Genomic DNA, 20,962 nt, shown 5'->3' with positions numbered 1-20,962 from the left:
AGTCATTACACAGAAGGACGTGCAGGCTTCTGGAATGTCTCTTTCTGCACTATTACTCTTAAGACAGACTGCTCAGACAGCACGTGCCAAGAGGTGCTCCATCAGAGCACAAGAGGCAGGGACAAGCTAGAAGAGGGTGTCCTAAAAAGGCTATATTCCAACTACACACTCTACACCACCAAGTTCAGCCTAAGATCCCAGCAGGTGAGTGAGGGCTCCATGCACTATCAACAGTGTTACAGGAAGCGGGAAGAGAGGTATTCCATCACTACCTTATTATCGTGGGCTTTTCCCTTTTTTTAAAAGCTCTCCTGAAACTGCAGCCTGTCACCTGTCTAGACTCAACAAGACTAAGGAAGTCTAAATCATACTGGGCTGAGAAAAATTAAGCCAATCGTTTAAAAAAAAGAGCGGGGCGGGGGGGGTGTATGCCATAGAATCCCATTGCTAAAAAATACAAAAATGGATAAAACTCATCTTTACCATCAGACAGGACAGTAGATGCCTTGGGGAACACGAGTCCTGCTGAGGAGCTGGGAGGCCAGTCATGCTCTGCCTCCTCATCTGGGTGCTCCTTATAAAACCTCATCATGCTGTACATCATGCTGTATGTGCACAACACATGAACTGTTTTTCTATGTATATTACATAGAAAATGTAATAGAACCATTACATAGAACTGTAAATAGAACACTACATAGAAAATGTTTTTCTATGTACATTACGTGTCAATAAAAGTAACTGGAGGGAGTGAAGACAGTTCCCCAACTGCCCTAACTGCCCTAACCCAAAGGGAAAAGAGCCCTATCCAGGCATACGTGACCCTGGCCGGGATCCGTCACCTATGCCCACCAAGCTCCGTAACAACCTCTTTCTGATGCCTAGAGCCGAAGCACCACCCATCTGTATCTTGGCATATTAAACTTAATCACTTGTTTGCTTTATTACATCCCATGTTCTGACATTATCCTAACAATCCAAAACAAGGACACTCCGGAGTGTTGCTTCACACTAACTCTACCCTCTCCTCTCCTCTCTACTAAGAGCACCTGTAATTTCCTTTTCAGAAGAAGAAAAGCTTGTCAGGGTGAGAGACACAATTTTGACTTCAACTTTACTATTTCCGAGTGCTGTGATCTTGTATGAACACCTTCTCTAAGCTTCAGTTTCCTCATAATATATGTCATCCAATATAAGATGCCAAAAATTAGACGATGCCTTGAGATTTCACTAAATACTGCCAGATTATGGCATATCATCACTGCAAGATACATGTACTTTCAGATGTGTTAAAATGACTTAAAGAGAAGTCTTCGAATTGACAAAATATGGTAGATTAAAGCACAATATTATCTGTGTTTACTAAACAGCGAAGTTAAAAATATTTAACAATGTGTGCAATACACTTGGATATCATTTCTTGCAAGTCTTGGAAATACACTTGGTGACTGGTATAAAGCAAGGCTACCTGCCAGCATCAGGACTGTGCCAGACGTTCAGGTCCCTGGTTTCCAGAAGCAGCAGAGGAACCACTTTAAAAAATCAAGTCACCTCTCCCAGAAATGAAGGATGATGGGAACAACCACCTCATAAATGCTGTCCCCAAACTCTGAGAACAGGATCCAGCACTCAAGGCTGAACCTATCAGTGGCCAGCAGGTGAAGACTAAAAGCACAGCAGAGACACCAGTAATTCCAGCAGTGTTGATCAACGTTCTTAAGAACGAAATGTGAATGCACGCCTTATCTATGAGGAAAACCATTCTACGTTCTTCACCACGGAGACCCACCACGGAGCCGAACTGGACAAAGAGCTTGATTTAGCTCAGCCTCTGGAAGTGGGTAAGAACTCTCCCAAGGAAAGAAGAGTCGGGGAAAGGAGAAGAGGCAAGGCAAGTTAAAACCTCTATTTCAGTGAAAAGCAGTAAATGCAACATCAAAACTGTTCAAGCCTGCCTATATCCCAAGGCAGGAAATCTGTCCTGGGGCAGGGGACTGACAGTTTCACAGATGAAAAACAACCTTAAAAAAACACCCAGCAACTGCAGTGGTGGCTGAGGGAGGTGTTCTTACACTTAAAGGCAGGCAGGTGGTGAGGGAGCGACGTGATAGCACAGGGGCGTGAACAGCAGCAGCCCTCGGAACACTCATCCTCGCCTGGGGTAGAAGCAGCTCACACAATTGCAAAGCTCAGCTTTAATATGATCTCAAAACTGACGTTCAAGAAACCGCAAGTTGCCTTTTAGCTCAACTTTTTATCATGGAAACGTTCAAATATACACAAAAGGAGAGAATGATGGGTGGGCCTCCATGCACCCACCAGCCAGCTTCAAGGGAATGTTTGGCCATTCTTGTTTCAAGATAAATTTTTAATCCAAAAAAACTACCTCAAAGTACCACTGATAAACTATACACAGAAAAACCTAAGTGTAAAGAACACTCATTCTTACCTAGCATGGCTGAGAGAGGTCTTGGCACGTTCCGTAAAAGAGAAGGCAGCTCACTAGCACCCAATCAAAACATCAATCAGCCCCAAAAAGACTTCACACAGGTCAGAGAGCTCAAGTCTTTATTTCTAGTATAACGAAATTTCTGTAGCTAATGAAAAATTAATCCTATACTTATTATGATCGCAGTAACAATCCCAACATTACATTTAACTTTATTTTACTTAAAATTATACATTTGTAACCCAATACTCCTCTACACAAAAAGAAAAAAATCACCTGAAAATTGTCACCAGTGAATGGGTGAGACAGCTTTACCCAAGGCATGCTCATTTCTCTGACATTTTCCTCGTGTTTTACAGAGCTAACTTCAGGTATGTTTAAAGTGGTTTGTTTAGTTCTCCTTAACTTAGAATCCTAACGCTCTCAGTGACAGTCCACAAAACTCCTCCAGCACAGACTCCTGCAAAGGAGGAAACGGCAACAGCCAGGCCTCAAGGGGCACTGTGAGGACTGCAGCACTCCGCCCATGCAGTCCACACCGCACACCACACACAGCGCCAGGAGCAGTGAGACTCCTCAGGGCTCCTCTGAGAGGAGACACAGCAATGAGAGCAAGCTTGGTTCAAAAAGTTCAGAAACATAAAAATCACATTCCTTGCCTATCGTTCCATTTTTAACAATGCTTCATAAACCACTCAAATTTATTTCCCTCTACAAAACAGGACTCTATCTAAGTTAACTTTTATTTCTTGAGGGTCGCCATCAGCTTACTTAGACATTCCATGTTAAGGCAGAGGAAAATCCATGGACCCTGAACACCTCTAGAATAGGGTTCTCTCTAGACTCACATTACAACATCACTATGTTTCTAACGAAGTACTGTACTGAGAGAGAGTAGTGGTATCCCCATCACTGCCCGCCAGCCTGAAGCTCAGAGAAGGGTGCAGACTGCAGAGTGGCAGTCCCAGCTCTGCCCCAACATTCTCCAGGCAGCCCTGCGTCAACCTGCTTGAATTTCTCATTTCCAGCTTCACGGTTACATTCCGGGGGGTTTACTCACAGCCTGTATCCTGAGCACTAACAAACAAGTATTTCTTCACTCTCCAAGACGACTGTTCCATCGTTTAAGTTTCTTTCTCTGCTTCCCAGTCATCCATTCTGAGGGGGCTTCCCTCCTCTCTAAACTAAATCCTGACTTAGTAAAGCACACTAAGCCATGCTTTCATGAAGAGGAAAAAAAAGCCAGATTCTTTAGTTTGAACCATGTCTTCTCTGCAGAGCTGAGTACTTTTACATACGAATTTCTTATCCTCATATTTCTGTCCATGTGCATAGCTGATAATGCCATGCAGGTGATGAAGGATGCATTTTAAAAGCATGCATCACTCCAGATGTCAACAGTTATGAGTCTTGCAATACAACCTAAAAACAAATGAGTTTCTCAAAAGCACTCATTAAGTATAACATCTGGATAATCTGGTAATGAACAAACACCAAACCAGATTACAGGAGCAACGGAGGCAAAGTCCCACTACCTTCAGCTGCTTAAGGTAATTAACGAGGCACATGTATCTTTCCAGATACATCCATAGGCACTCACATCCTCCCAAACATATTTAAGTAACAAAATCTCTCAAACTTACCAAACTCCGATACTGGCCCTGGAACAGCTTTGAAGTCCGAGTGTGCAAAGACTGCGATCCCAGGGAGTCGAAAGACTTTATGCGGTGAGATGAGGGCCGGGCGCACACGGAGTCACTCCCCAGACCGATGTCTGCAAAGGGCGTGCACACAGAGAGAGAGAGCTGAGAGCGCCTGATACCACGCACCCACACTACACATTCGACTTGAAAACTAGGCCAGCACAGAGGGACACACCAAAGACCACAACAAAGCAGTCCATTTACGCAGAAAACAAAGAACAAATTCTTTTTACATAAATGCCTTGCATTCATTCCCCAACTACCTTTCCAGAAATTATCTGGAGATAACTATTAATCACTTCTTATCCAGTATAATTTTTCAGAAGTCTGTGAAATGTATTATAATCATGATTTTCCCTTCACCTGGAAAAAAGAGCCTCTCAACTTCGATTACGGAGCAGAGAACAAACAAGCACTGAATCTCCAATGCATCATCACCATGTGCCCACTTTTCCAGGACTACGCATCATGCAATAAGCAACAGGAATTATTTTGCAACAAAAGGGAAAGACTCTTATCTAAAATAGAAAATCCCGGTGTCTTTTTCGGCCAGAGCGAACCTTGTGAAGATTATTTCCTCAAAACTAAGGCAGCACATGCTATACTCACCTCATGAAGTTGAGAGATCAGAGTAAACAGACACTAAAAGGTTTTATTGGTTCTATTCCCTGGATCCCCTTTCTGGGTATAAGACACTCCACAAACACCAAGCAACAAATAAATAATAGCAACTTACTCTTAAAAGTGACTCAATTTAAAAAAAAAAAAAAAAAGGTGGGGCGGGGGGGCTATGAAAAAGTTTGCTGGGAAAATCGCTGTTCTGAGAAGCATGTGCCCAGCAATGTCCTAAAGCTCAAAGGAGCCTTCCAAAAAAGCACACCTAAGTCTCCAGGTCCCAGCTTCCTAGCAGATGTCTAGATTGGCTTACACAGTATCTGGTAAACGTCTAGAAGTCTGAAGTTATCACCAAAAACGCAGATTCTCCACTGCTCCTGAGACATTTAGGATGCAGCCACACCAGGTCTCTATCCCCTCAGGTAAAGGTGGCTCAGAGCTGGGCAGGGGCTATCCCGAAAGGACCCAGCGTCCATGCCCTTCCGCCCAGCTCCTCCCTTCACGCCACCCGCCTGACCCTGCAGACGTGGGCTTGCCATCCCAAGAGTCTCAAATTCTTCTCAGGTCACCCAAGCACCCTGTATTTCCGAGGATCTGCTGAGGGTAGGTTGCCAGTAATGTCCAGAGGGCATGCTACTTGAGAACTCTGGGATGTCAGGCAACCTGCAGCACAAAACCAGCCACGAGAGCATTTCCAGCAAATTCTACAGGGCTCCCTGCCACAGCTGCCATGCTCTGCTGGCCCTGGCCTTCAGGGAACTCTCATACAAGGAGGGCACCCTCAAGACGTGTACTTCCCCACCACCAAGCTTTCTTCTATCCAGTTAAAAGGCCAGGTACAGTCACCTAAATGCCTTGAGAACACATAGGGTTTTAAGTGACAAAAACAGAAAGACAATGACAATTTCCCAAGAATGCCCACGGTAACTGTGGCTGCTACAGCCGTCTCACTGTTCGCCAATCAAGGAAAGTTGAAATCTACAAAGATAAGAACACTGCCTGCACACTAACTTCGAAAACAAAAACAAAGGGCAATTGGCCAACAAACAGAAAAGCAAAACACTCCTTCCATCTGGAAGGGGTCATTTCTACAGTTTAAAAGCTAAAAAGTACCAGGTTTACCTCATAACTTCCACATTGTCTTTGTAAAGAACAAAGCTACCTATTTTACATCCAACACATAGCCCAGGATACCAAGAACATACAAGAAATACAATTCCATATTTCCATAAGGTGGAATAAAAACCAGTAGCCCCAGAGTGACTGGGTTCTGGCTTCTATTATTTACTTGTAAGTCCTACCGTCTCAAACCTTGACAGTTGACAATCCCAAGGCCGAGTGTACAAATTAAAGCCATCGTCTAAAGCCACTGCTTCCTAATTAGCACCCCCCACTTACAACATAGGCAGAGAAAATGTCTACAGCGAAATTCAAAGTTACTCTCTTCTGCTCCTATGAACAAACCTCTACAAAGGTATTCAACGGGAACAGAGGAATCGAATTCAAAATTACCTGCAGATTTTATTTATCTGTGCTATTGTCCCATCTGTCACAGAGACCTATGCTAATTATAAGACACAGCATTTAGGCCAGGCAAGGTGGCACATGCCTGTTTTTGGGAGGCCAAGGTTTGCAGACAGCTTGAGCTCAGGAGTTCAAGACCAGCAAAATCTCGTCTCTACAAAATAATACAAAAATTAGCCAGGCATAGAGGTGCACACCTATAGATCCAGTTGCTCAGGAGGCTTAGGTGGGAGGATCACCTGATCGCCTCAGGAGGCTGAGGCTTCAACGAGCTGAGATCACGGTTGTGCTCCAGCCTGGGTAAGACCCAGTCCCCATAAAAAAATCATGCAAAACTTTGAGGCATGGATAAATCCCCCATGTGGTCAGGACATGCGGAATATGCCACCTTCTGTGAGTGATCTGTGGCAGTACTCCTTGTATTAAATTCCGGTGATCCACTCTAAATGTATGTGCCTTTCTATAAGTGATTTTCTTACTATTTGTTCATATTAAAACTATCATTTTTATATTGTAGAGACAGAAGGCATTCAATAATGCAACAATTTTAACTAGTTATATCCATCTTCATAATCCTGCCATTGAAATTTTTTCCTAGATGCTTTCATCTGAACAGCCCTTTAAACCTCAGAAGTCAAGCTGTGAACATTCGGCCATGTCCACACCTCTGCCTGGGGTCTGCCCCTGATCCCAGGAATGGCGGCCAGTGCCTCTCGCCCGGGGCACCAGCAGCAGCAGCAGCTCCCAGAGAGCAGTCAGAGCATACGTGCTCTGGGAGGCAGCACCAAGGACAGCCCCTGCACCACCGATTAAGTCTCCCAGAGCCAGGAACTGCAGCCCAAAGTGTTAGTGACCCCAGTCAGTGTCTCCTCCATATGCGGTGAGACAAGTACATCCCAGTCTGAAGGGCCAGAAGAAACTGAGAAGAGACCCTGACAAAATAAACTCAAGAGGTTTCCTTTTCAAAAGAAAAGGACATGTCACTTTCCCCCACAAATCTGATAGTTAACATCTGTCAAGGTAAACAGAAAAAACAAAATTACTCTAAAACAAAAATACAACTAAAAAGTTCCTTCCTTTCGAGCCACGCAGAGATCTAAGAAAGAGCCCCTCAGGGCTTATGGAGCATTTCTTCCGGGGACCTTGGCATCATGGACAACATGCGCCTTCCCTCAAGGTCCTTGCCTAAACAATTCCTGCCCTCACTGTGGCCCATGAGAGGGGCACACTATGTCCCCAAAGCCTCCTCTCCACTTCAGTACTAATGGGGGCTAAGACCCCACAAACCATGTATCCGGGTGCCACAGCCCTCAGGAGCCCTGGACAGGTGGTGAGGACTTTACAGGCCAATCCATAAGCCACTCCCTTATGGTCACAGCTGAAAATTTCTGCTCACTCGATACAAACTTTAATCAGCACACATTCAATAAAAACCCAGAGAAAGGTGATTCTAGCTCCAAGACTTCCCATGAGAACTAGACACTTTTCTCCTGCTATACCTTCAGGTGAGAAATCTCTCCACCCACAGAAAGGAAAGCCCCTGATATATACCAGAACATTTAAAGAAGATTCTGTTCTAATAAGGAAAATAAAATATCGCAGCAAAAGGAACAATCAAAATGTAATGCAGCAGAAGCTTATTTTTTCTAAATACAATAATGCTCCCCTGGCTTTGGAAAAACAAGAAACCAAAGTGTCCACCCTTATGTCTTCCCACCCCCTCGAGTGCAATAAAAAGAGTCTTACCTGCTGTTACTTTATTTAGAGTCACTAAGGAACTGAGGACCTTGTTAAAATTCTGCCCCTGATACAAATCATTTGCATCAAACGTCTGAAAGGAAAAATTAAACAAGCAAAATTAGTAGGGTCTTCGTTGGGTGCAGGTTGAACCAAGTTCTCCCAGCAATGTGGTGAGGCTCTGCCTGAAATCCTAAGGCAGCCACACAACCTGTGACAGGGAGACCAGCGTGCTCATCTCCAAGTCCCGGGGTAAGGATCCAATCAGAATCCTCACTCAGGGGCAGGGTACCCCCACGGCATTAGACCAGTTCTCTGTCCAACACCGCCCACCCCTTTTTACATGCTGGTGTGTGAGCTTGTTCACAGGGGAGGGGAGCAGGCTGCTGGCATCTGGCAAGCACACAGCCTGCCTGTGCAATCCTCCTCTCCTTAATCAACGCAGAGGCCCCAGGGCAAGGCATGCTACACATGTTCTTTCCTGGTCACAGAAAGGAAGGGAAAATGACAGTCAATTCCAAGGCCAACAGCAGCAAAAGAAAACGCGGACATCAGAAAACTGAGTGGATATGAGGATAAAAGCAGGAAAGAGGAGAAGCAGATCCCAAATGGGAAAGGGGTAGGGACAAGAGACCACCATCACCTCAGAGCTCTGAAGCCAGAACCAGGCAAGCCCCAGACCGCACCCCCTCCAATCCAGGGCCGTCTCAAGACCTGGGACCATGGCGGAGTTGGTCACATTGCCACTGGTGGGCACTTCCTACCACCCGCCCACACAGGTTGTGTGGCCGCCTTAGGAGGTTGGAAAGATGAAGCACATCGGTTTGCCTAGCTTTGTTGCAAGTAGAGTCTAGAAGGCATGCACACACACAGCCATGTCAAAGAGCTGGGGATTCCATCTCTGGCTCCCCTTCCACCATCCTCGTGGAAGCGTTCTCTCTCCCCGGGATTGCCCCCTCTGGGGTCCCCTTCCACTCAGTATGGAAGCTGCCTTCCTCTCCAGGATTCCATACTTGGGTCCCCTTCCACAATTGTCGTGGAAGCTTTCTCTTGCTCATCTCTCTCTCTCTCTCTCTCTCTCTGCCTAAATAAATCACTTTCTGGGAAAAGAAAAAAAAAAGCTCTCATTTCAGATACCTCGCAAAGACTACATATGGCTTCTGATCACCAAATAACCTCAAGCAAAAATAAACCATCAAATCATCTACAACTGTGCTCCAGAAAAATTAAGAAAAAATTTTTCAGAGGTGCAAATAACAGAAAGATGTATTTAAATACCAAAACGTGTATCCTGTTGCCATATGTTCTAACTGAGGTTACCAGAAATGGGCATCCGTGGGCAAGGGCCCGCCTTCTCCCCAGGGCTGCCCTCCCCCCACACCTCTAGCACGCCCTACAAGAAGCCCCACTTCTCCAGCTCTTCCTGCCTTCCGTCCCCTCCCTTTCCTGGCTAATCCTTATTCATCCTGCTTCCCGACAGAGCCCCGCCTTGACAGCCTTGCTGCCCCCACCACACCCAGTCAGGTCCCCAGCCAGGCTCCCCCAGAACATGTGTCATGATAGTCTAATGGTGGATGTCTACAGGCGTCCCTGGACTAAAAAAGCTGCAGAGGCAGACTGTACATCTCCCAACACCCAGCACGGAGGCTGCTACACAGTGACAGGCAGCGGAATGGAGACATGCACCAGACTCCAACCAGCCACCCAGCCTGCAGGCGCTGCATGCTGCTGTGATGAGGCTCCCGCCAAGAGAAGCTAAGAAAAGGGACGCCAATCATGAAAAGCCCGGTATTATTCAAAATTCATCTCCAGCCAAAGGCTTTCTGTCTATAATTTTTGAAATAAGTAAAAATAGTTGTGCTTCTTTAAACATAAATAAAAACAGAAAAATCAGAAGTTGAAAAACTACCTCAAGAAAAAAAGCCATCAAATCACTAACAGAGTCAAGAAAGGAGCTGAAAACCAGAGGTCACTTTCTTAAAGTTCACAAGAAAATATGGAATGAAACCACAAAATGTAAAAGGAAAGCTGTGAATACATCTAAACCTTCTATGTGCTTACTGACACCATTTCTAACATGAAGCGCTAAATATAACTGATTTCGTGAAGCTAAATCCTTCCTCGTAAAAGTCCTTAGAATCACCTTTCACACAGAATATATTTGCTGTAATATTTATTATTTAAGAAGAAATTCCAACTCCAATGAGAGCATCATCTAGGCTGACAAAACCATCTATGACAAATATAGGTTAAGCTGTATTTTTAAAAAAGAATTAAGTAGGCCTCAGCTTCCTTATATGCAAAACATAAAATTTCTATTCGTCATAAAATGTTTAAATGAGAGATCTCATTGTCTTTCAACACTACACATCTAATTTGAGAGCTTGAAAAATTAAAGTCATGGTATACAACGAAAAGAAATGCATATATACATTTCTACTAACCTTCATATTGGCAAAGCAGCAAGTCAGAAAACCCAGAATAACAGGATGCGAAAAATGGGAAGTTTCCTGTTATTCCAGAACTATATATCTTTCTTACTTAACTACCAGGAAGCATCTGATTGGCTGAAACTGCCCACCAATGGGCTTCAATATGACATCAGAGCTTAAGTGAATACACACACCACACTTCTCAACAGGAAGCTAGACAATGAGATGAGGCAAATCCCTACTACTGAGAGTGGAAAATGCACATTCTTGGCCAACAGAATGTTTAGATTGAAGTGCATCTATAGAGAAAAATAGCAGACTATTTCCTAAAATAACATCTATTCAACAAAAAAAACAAAAACAAAAACAAAATCTGAATACAGAGAAATTTTGTACTATGGGAATAAGAGGAAAGTCTCAACTTTGATAGACTTATCTTTGTGAAAAGTAAATCAGTGTGTATATAAGAATTACCATGGCATTTAACACGCTAAATTGTTCCCTAGAGTTATGTCGGCAGGTCGTCTTAGACAGAATTCATTCACTCCCCACCACAACCCACTGGGTGCTTTAAAAAGCAGTACTTCCACTCCTGGCAAGGGCAAGGGGCAGCAGGAGGGAAGGAAGTTAAAATGGTATTCCATTGTCTCCAGGCTCAGCCTCGAGAGCAGTGATTCTCAGCAGGAGCTGCACATTAGGACCTCCTGGGGTGCCGTAAAAGGGCAGGATACTCCAGTCATGTTCTGGAGTCTCTAAGGGAGAGACTCTGAAATCAAAATGCTAATCCTCTCCCAGTGACTCCAATTCACAGCCAAGGGTAAGATGCTCCTGGTGAGATAAGGAAGGTCACTGGGAATCCTGCCCAGCAAAAGGCTCACAACACCGGCACAGGCACATTTCCTGCCATCTGGACCACCCCGCACAGGCACCATGCTGGGGAAGAGCAGGGCTGCACAGACACACTTTGCCCCATGATACACTTTAGGATCTATCTATTTGGAAAAGCTTATTTAAAACACTCACCCTTACTTTTACATTTAAGTGCATTAAATGTGCAGTGGAATGATCTGATATTCCTAAAATAAAATCATCCTACCAGTTTTCCACCAGAAAATATTAAAATTTAGCATTTATTTTTGTTATTTTACTTTCAATACAAACTACATAATGAAATACAATAAATATCAAACTAGGGAATTAAAAAAGCCCAGAGTATTCAAATAAGGATAGAAAAATACTTTCTTAAAAGTTCCCATTATCTCTGAGTTTTCAGTCTTAAAGTTTTTTGTTTTGCTTTTTGTTTTTTAAAAAAGGAAAAAAAGTTCCCACGGTCGAACACAAAACGGCACAACACAGGTGGCACGTTGCTGGAAGGAGGTGGAGGCGCTGGAAGGAAGAAGAGAACTGAGTCATAAAGCGGAGCCTCCCTGGGTGAAGCATGGCCACCTGCTTGCTACAGCCCTGCCCTGGGCCCCTCAGGCCTCAGACTTCCCATCCTTACCAAGAAAATGGGAACACACTTAAGAACAGGAAGCAGCAACTGGAATGTCCCACACCTTTGAAAAGAAAAGGGCACGCTGAATCCCACTTATCAAAACAGACCTGCAGATAATTCCATTCCGCCCAGGAAAACTCTTAATTTTAAAAATGCAAAATAACCACAAGAAAAAGCCCAGTGAACAGAGAGAAGAATCATCTACATTACTTACAGGTCAACCCTATCATTCAGAGATAAAAATAAAGTCCTAAAATACAAGGACTTTCCCAAGTCTACTCTCTGAGTCACTACGATTGACAGTCTTTGGTTGTCAACCCCATTAATAAAAAATTAAAGTATGTTCGTTAGACCTCATTTCTCTTGCAATGCTTTGCAGAAACTGCTTCTTAGGAAGCTGAATTGTAGCTGGCATTGTTTAGGAAAATTATCTTGCCTTCTATGAAATACACAGGCCTTATATAGAGCAATTTGGGCATAAAAAAGAACAGCTAGAAGGTGCTAGACTATCAGACCGTAGAAGAACGGAGCGAGACACAGAGAAACTACCTGAGGAAGGCTTCTACAATCGTAGGTCAGAGAACTTCAGCCTCAGGGACCAGGGGACGAGGGGGATTTCAACAAACCCTGCGGAGAGACTGGAAAGAGCCACAAGCCTGGAGGTCAAGTTCTAGACCAGAAGACAAAGGCATGGAGGAGGACCAAGGGCATGGTTTTTTAATTGAACACTGCACATCATTAGTATTTAAAACTGAGGGAAATCCCTCCCCTGAGCCAAAGAGGAAAAAAAATATCTTCAGTATCTCATCCCCATCCACTTCACTGCGTCTTCACTGAATAAGCAGCTCCTGGGCACCTATAAACGCCAGACACTACGTCTGTCCACAATTCTGTGCCATGAAAAACAAGACTGATACCATGCATGACCCTGCACTGGGCCATTCTGGATAAACCATCTACAAAGCGTACCTGGGCACACCTGGGAAATGTGAACACAGACCACGTATCAGATGGTGTTGAGACATCCATCACTAACACTGTCATGTATGACAGACATTACAATTTAGGCTATGTTAGAACATGGAGCTATTTTTGGAGAGATCGTTTTGAAAAATTTAGGGGTATAATGTCATGATTAATATAACCCAGGTGAAAATATGTCAGAATATTCAAAGATACAAAATAAGCTTTTAAAAAAAAAAAAAGTTGGGCTTTGCCAGGTGCAGTGGCTCACACCTGTAACCCTAGCACTTTGGGAAGCCAAGGCGGGCAGATCACTGAGGTCAGGAGTTCGAGACCAGCCTGGCCAACACAGTGAAATCCCATCTCTACTAAAAATACAAAAAATTAGCCGGGCATGGTGGCACACGCCTGTAGTCCCAGCTACTCAGGAGGCTGAGGCAAGAGAATCACCTGAGCCCAGGAGGCCAAGGTTGTGGTGAGCCAAGATCACACCACTGCACTCCAGCCTGGACTTTGTCTCAAAAAAAAAAAAAAAAAGCTGGGCTTTCAAGAGAGAAAGCAGATGTAGGAGGCTGTGGTCTTCCAGCTGAGTGGGAACGCGGAGAGGAAATGGGGCCACAGGGCTGAGGCAGTGCAGGGCAAGGAGTAGTCCAGTCTGGAAAGGTGTGTAGGACTTGGCCAGGTGAGGGGAGGGTGCTCCAGGCAAGTGGGGAAGCAACAGAAGGTATGGGGAGCTGCTACGGCTTTTCTTGCAGCTATTGACAATTCTTGGACAAAAAGATGGCTCCAGCACACGGCAGCTTCCTCCACAGACAGGGTGATCAGGCACAGGGGAGCCAAGGCCACAGTAGAGCAGTAGCTCATCCAGGGTCCCAGGAGACTCCTCAATCCTAATCCAGTGCTCTTTTCTGAACCCACACACCTCCCAGTCCCACTGCGCAAGAATGGGCTACATGTCTGCAGACCCAAGCACTGCAAACACTGCGCATGCACATGACTTTACAGCTCTACAGCTACCAATATAGGTAGGCACCACCCTTCCACAGATCTCCATCAGTAAGATTCCAAGTCACACCCCCGGAGATCACCTCACTCCATCCAAAAGCCACAGTCTTGAAGCAGTTGTTTCTATCACAAACTCCTGCCCGGCACACACTAAATGACCGACTTCACCTTTCAGTCATGACAGCCTGAACTGGCCTCACCATCCGAGACTCACAGCAGGACTGCAGACACCAACACAAAAGAGGAGGGCAGCCTCCCCAGCCCGCTCTGAGAGTGCGCTCGGGATTCTGGTGAGCTGTGCTGGCACCCCGATGATCCTGCCCCTCCCTCACCCGAATTCTCAGGCCACGGATGCACAACTGTCACTCCCCACACTGTCCACACAACGCTGAACAGCCTAGCACCATTTCACACTGTACCCTCTGGTGGTAATCATGGCCAGCTCAAGCCCATTTTTCATCTAGTATGGTCCATGCATGATCACAAAATCAAACAGCACTGCCCTCAAAGCTGAGTGTCAGGAACTACATGAGCCTCAATAGCAGGCCTGGCCAGGGGGCTTGCGCGCGGCAGACAGAAACCACACAGATTTCAGAGCAGCAGGAAAGGGTGCTGCCTGAACACACCACCAACACCCTTCCTCCTGAAGGTCTTGACTGCATAGACTGGGCCTACCAGCAACTGGAGGGAAAGAAATGTCAACCTCAGACTCAGTGCAGAGGGTGCTGCCTCTCCCATGTGGAAGGGCTCCCCCCAGAGCACTCTAACTTGGAGGCACAGTGGAGGCGACAGCACACAGGCCACCCACACACAGCTCTCGTCTAGCTCCTGGGCACCAACCGTGGGATCCTCCAGACTCCCTCCACTTCTGCAGACGGAAGGAGTGCCCTGAAGCCTGCAAGCCTGTGGGATGAGAACTCTGATACACGGTATGCCGTTCCCCTTGAATCACAAAGCATGCACGCTAGCGTCTTCCCAAGTATTGCAGCATTTTCCCTTTGGCGGCACCACTAAATTCAAGGCAGGGCACAGGCAGTCCACCAGTGACACTGTCCTGAGTGACTCACACTCAACACCCATGAGGGACTCGCAAACCAGTTTTCTTCACAAGCATACACATCCTATTCCTCAGCTTAGAGAAAAACCCTAGAACTGCCTAATCCACAGAGACAATTAAAATTACCTTCAGACAAGGGAATGCATAAATAACCCAGCCAATACCAGGAGACACTAATGAAGACTCAGTTGTTTCATCTGGGCTGGTTTCTGTTTTTAATAACATGGGCCAGTCTTTCTGACAACAAACTTGATGAGGAATAAAAAGTTTTGACACAAGGACGGCAGAGAAGACACCATAAGGTCTAAAGCCCACAGGACGATGGCAGTCCATGTAGGACGCTCATGCAGTTTTCCAGCCATCTAGATCACTGCTGAGAGAAAAAGGGAGCACTGTTAGAAATTAACCTGGGACCAGGGATGCAGAGCAAGACCATCCCAGAAAAATGTGGGCATGTGGCCACTCGGTACCCAAGAGGGACCCCCGCCCCTAGGCAGCTGGCACTGCGGGGTGGACAAATCTCCACACAGCTGCATGTGTCCTGTTCCTCACCTGCGGAGAGATCTAGCTGAATCAGCTAACCTCCAAAGTCACTTCCAGTTGTAAAACTCAATGATTCCTCTGATACAGCGTGTTTTAAAATTTAAAAATTAACAAAAACAAAAAAAAACATGACTTCAAGCAAGAAAGAACCAGGGTCAAGAGAGCGGAACAGAAAATAAGAGAAGGGTGAAGGTGAGCAGTGGGGGATTTCAGTAGCCAGCTATAGGACAACCAGAGGAAAAAAAAATGAGTGAAAATCCACAGACGGCAAGTGGGCATTCACACCTCTGCACCGCAACTGCGTCTCCCACACTTGGGTCCCGAGAAAGGAGGCTCGGCTTGGAGATGACTGGAAGGAAGATGAAAGACACAGCAGAAGGCTCTGGGATCTTCCCAGAGAGGCTGCTGCCCAAGGCTGGTCAGGACCCCTCCCACCTAGGGGCCCGGAGAAGTGACATCCACAGACACAGAAAGATGGTGGAGGAAAGTCACCCTGGGTGTCGAGGAAGAGCAGTAGTCACCAAGTAGTCCAGGGTGGCAGAAAGCAAGCACCTGTAACATGAGTCAGAAAGGGCTTCACAGAGAGGGTGACAACTGTGTATACTCCCAATGGGGATACAGACTTTAGAGCAGAAAAAAGGAAGAGGGGCAAATCCATGCAAATGTGGACCTAAAGCCACCGTCCATAACAGGCATAGCAGGAGGTCATTGTCTGGTGTCCCCTCCCCACTGCTGTCCAGTCTCTAGGCCCAGGCTGATTGTTCCTGGGCCCCCTACACTCCAACTCCAAACCCCACAGAAGAAACTGAAGCCAAAGGTGCTGGAACCAGTCATCGCAGGCTCCACAATCCGGCGCAGACTTCACTTCCAGCCTTAATTTATGCCATGCCTCCAAAGGAATTCTATTTTGGCATATTCCTCAATTTATGGTTTCGCTATAGCAGCCACATTTATTATTTAGTTCCTGAACTAACACCTGACAAGAGGAGGACTCATCTGGACATGAGGAAGATGGGACTCAGCTGGTCACCAGCATCCATCTGGCAGGCTAAGTCCCTTAGGGTGACCTACATGTATGCACAGGCAAAATCAGGGAGCTTAAAGTCACCTGTGCTTCCAAATATGAAAACCTTTGGCCAGAGGATGACTATTAGCAGAAATATCCACAGTGGTTTGCAGGACAGCTTCAACCAAAAGGATTATCGTAAAATAAAAAGGCTTCAACAGGCACAAGTTCTAAGAGCGGACGTTGACCCAACCTAAAGTATTCACATTCCGTATACTATGTTCCAACTTCCTCTGTCTCTCTAACCCAGGCTCACTGCAGCAGACAGTAAGGCTGCTTTCATTCACTCCCGTGGCCTCCCGAGGAGTCTGCATCCAGCCCAGTGATGCCCATCAGCTTCCTACAGGCAGGGGCAGACCTGGCCACATGACTCCGGCCAATGAAATGTGACAGAAGAGGCAGACTCCAGCTCTGCGAGCAGAAAGGATGCACAGTGGTTTAGGCTGAAGCCTTGGGAGCCTTTGGGTGTTTCAGCCAACCTCCTGCCTTTCCCCTTAAATGAGAAAGGCAAGGCTCAAAATGGAGCTGCTCTTCAGCCTGGATGCTGAAAAAGACGACACTTAGAGCAGAGCAACAGCTTATCTGCAGCTAACATGTAACTGACATACTAAACCTTCCGGGCTGTAAAGCACTGAGATGTGGGAACTGCACGGCATCATCTAGCAGGAGGTGGCAACATCCCATAATTCTGTATTTTCCCCAACAGAACCTAATCTTGAAGGAGAGGAAGTAGTTCTGGCAAGAACGAAAACAAAACTCATTAAGTGAAGCAGTTAGGGCACTGAGAGTAACTTTTATCATTTTAATACATGATAACAGTAACTCTTAGCTGGCTAAGATACATACAGAATTCTCAATTATTCAAAGTAAGAAAGACTTGTCAATAGAGTACTTATCACTCCATGGCAAACAAGGTTTTCCCTTGCTTCCAAAATCCTAAACGCAGTAATCAAGTAACTGCTAATGGCTGCTGTTTTACAGACGTTTCCAAGGGAAAAAAAAAGCACAAATAGAAGTCGGCCCTGAAGGAGCACATCCTTTCACAGACGATTCTCGGCGGCTGTTCCTCTTGGCTGATCCAGCACCGTGTGGAGGAAGGCAGGCAGGGAAGGGAGGGATGGCAGCGGGCTCTGAGAGACACCCGCTTGGCGCCACCCTTCACCTCTGGGCACAGACACTGGTCATCCATTTCTGCAGACAACTCACTCTAAAACTCAGCGGCTCAAACAACAAGCATCCATTATCTCAGTTTCTGCAGGTCAGCGTTCAGCGCCACTTAGCTGGGTGAAGGATGGCTCTGGGTTTCACGGGGAGGTCATCAAGACGACAGCTGGAACTGCAGGATTCTGGCAGCCTGAGGCCTTGCTGAGACTGAGGAGGTGCTACCACAACTTCATGGCACGGCTGTGACAGGAGGCCTCAGAAGGCCTCAGAGCATGGACAATGAACTCCACAGAGTGAGTAACCCCAAAGCACACACAGGAAGGAAGCCAGGACCTCCAGCTTCAGGAATCCTATGAGCTAGCCTCAGCAGTTGTGCGGGCCGTGCTCTGTTCATTAGAAATGAGTCACCAGCCCATCTGTACTTAAGGGAAAGAGAACAAGGCTCTATCTACAGAAGGGAAGAGCATCGAAAAACGGGACGACACTGGTTGAAAATCCCCAGCGGATCCACCCACTCCCAGGATCCTAGGTTTTTCTCTTCCAGCTGAGTGACCACACCTTCTTACTGGATGCCAGATGTTACAGCCACTCTGCAGAGCGGACGCAACTTGACAAAGAAACGGATCACAGGACACTCCAATGTTTGAGATTTGAAAGGCTCCCCTACTGATACCCTAATATTAGTGACTCTGCCTCACCCCGGCTTCCAAATTCATAGGAAGTGTAGCAATTCGGGAGTATCTTCCACATAATAAAAATAGCAAACTACATCACAAAATATATCGTGTGATACGTCATAATGTATAACACAATATACATTGTGAATAACACTTCATATAATAAGGATCCTGTGTCAGAATCTTTTCACTGCAAGCAAGTAAACCCAACTCAAACTGGCTTAAACAAAAAAAGGAAATTACTGGTTCGCACAATGAATACATCAAGAACGGCAAGAGCCACAGGCTCAGAACCAGGGGCTTTCTCCACGCTCTTTCTTGCTCGCCCCTGTGTGCTGCGGTTTCAGGAATGGTCTCCCTCATCAGGCAGCAGGACCACTGGCAGTCCAGGCCTGCACCACCAGATGCCTCAACACCTCAGATGCATCTCACTGGCCCCAGAGCCCACCACGTGAGCCAATTCCGCAGCCAGTGAGGCAGAACAAGGAGAGCTGTTCCAGGAGCCAACAATGACGGACACAGCGTTCTGGCAAACCCACACATAAACACGTATTAATAAGAGCACAAAACTTCAGACCGTCCCGGGAGCTAAGTGACATCACTGCAGCACTAGGGCCACACAAATGCAAACAAAGAGGATCCCAGGCCACAGGACGCACTGTGATCGGCTCTATTCCAGCCCAGCTGCTTTCACACCACCCTCTGATACTCTCACCAACAAGCACAGTGACCTTCATCACCCCCGTCAACACTGATAGGAGAGCAGGAAGAATGCCTCCTGCCTCCAGGGTGGCGCTGGCAGATGCACCTCTAAGCAGACCCCAAAAAGACCAGACCAGAGAATGGAGAAAGTCTTCTTTTCGCTTCTCCTCACTTTCTACCATCTCAATGCCAACAGAGAGGCCTCTGCAATGTGGGACTGCTCCGAAGCTTCAGTGGTCTACATGCCACCAGTCAGCTAGGCTCCTCCAATGACTTGATGAGGAAATTATTTTTGACACAAGAAATTGTTATTTTTGGCACAGCTCTGAAGTGTGGTTTGCAAAGTTTAAAATATAATTTTGTCCTATCACTCTGTCAAATGGAATTCGTGATTTCAGAACACGAGTAAAAAATGAATCTTAAATAAGTGGTGCTATTTAAGTTTAATGCAAATGGTCCATATTGTTGGGGACATGTGAGAAACAGAAATCCAGCACTAGGTTTTCGCCTTCCTGGCTTCTGTAGATTTTTACTTAATCCCACCTACTCCTACACCCCAGGGATAAAATTAAAGTCTGATGAGGGATGCTATCAATTATGACACTCTCACCCAACTTGCACCCAGATGATTTATTTCACTTTAAAATGAGAATCAAATCTTGTTCGATTTTGTATATTCCACTGTATCAACACCCAAACACTAGGACAGAGAACATAACTTCAAAAAAGAGGTAATCAAATTTTTGGGTAGCTTCCAGGAAGAGCGGGGAGGAGCAGAGCGGGGAGGTAGGTGCACAGCAGTGGAAACGCAGGCAGGACTCATCTCGCCAGGATGCTCTCTTCCGTCTGCAGTCCAGGAGCAACCTGCACGCAAGGCAGAGAAGCACAGTCCCGCCAGGCAAGGGATACCAAGGACACCTCCCTGCTTAGAACCACAGGATGCTGTGCTGGCTCCAACACAGTCCGTACTTCATAGTGTAGATGGCATGCCAGTACATCTTACAGGAAGAAAAAAAAGGAGCTGCCAAAAGACACTGTGACAAAGGTTACAAAGGCAGAACCAAGATCTGCGCCCACTGGCCTAGCTTTGCCCACCACACCACACTGCCAGCCAGGAGAAGGCACCAGGAGACAGTGGTGTCCCACAGTGGTCAGGCAGACAGACCACACAGTACCCAAAGGAGGAGGGGGGCAGTCTCAGACACAGCCCACAACACACACAGCACCCCATACAGCCTCCACAGGCCCCCAAAGCGATCAAGGCAATGAGCCCATTCAGTTAACTTCAAAACTCAAGCAGTTAAAAGACTCCAGTTTTGAGAAGTTTCTCAAGACGGCCAACTGAAAACACCTCTCTAACTCCCATCCCTCCCAAGATGCCACCAAAATAACAGAAAGAAAAAGCTTTAAAAACTGAACAAAGAAGAAACCTACTCTAGTGCTAAAAAGGAAGGGGAGGTATCAGCAGTCTAAACAGGGTCTGAGGAAATTCCTGGGGACAGGATACACATGGACTCTGAATGACCTAACGGTTCAGAGCAGCACTGAGGGGGAGCCCCAAGAGAACCAAAGACAGTATTCTAACACAGGAAGACAACACACAACACACCTCAGGGACTTCAGCACAACAGCCCCTTTTCCTGGATGGGAAGCCCAGCACCCAGACCCTTCTCTAAGGAGAAGCTGCTGCCTGCACTGGATTCTAACGGGAGGTGAACTTGAGGGGCCACTAGACCCACACAACAGAGGAAAAAAAAAAAAAAAGCAATTCTACTCAGAAGTGAGATCCCCTGGCAGCTCCACCGCCAGCCTAGGCTGTCCCCTATCTGA

The 20,962-nt window shown here is 46.2% G+C and overlaps 1 protein-coding gene across 15 annotated transcripts in view; it reads right to left on the bottom strand.

Moving 5' to 3' along the window:
• Positions 1-20,962, bottom strand: part of ARHGEF7 (Rho guanine nucleotide exchange factor 7) — a 181,236-nt gene that overhangs the window by 94,210 nt on the left and 66,064 nt on the right. For all 15 annotated transcript variants that reach the window (XM_035294224.3, XM_035294248.3, XM_035294229.3 and 12 more), the window contains 2 exons: positions 8,038-8,122; positions 4,093-4,223 (listed from right to left, as the gene is read on the bottom strand). In XM_035294224.3, the coding sequence (XP_035150115.1) occupies positions 4,093-4,223; positions 8,038-8,122 (216 nt within the window). The remainder of the gene's footprint in view (positions 1-4,092; positions 4,224-8,037; positions 8,123-20,962) is intronic.

This window comes from Callithrix jacchus, chromosome 1 (assembly GCF_049354715.1).
Source record: "Callithrix jacchus isolate 240 chromosome 1, calJac240_pri, whole genome shotgun sequence".
Taxonomy (NCBI): Eukaryota; Metazoa; Chordata; class Mammalia; order Primates; family Cebidae; genus Callithrix; species Callithrix jacchus.
This window is presented reverse-complemented; position numbering and strand designations above follow the sequence as displayed.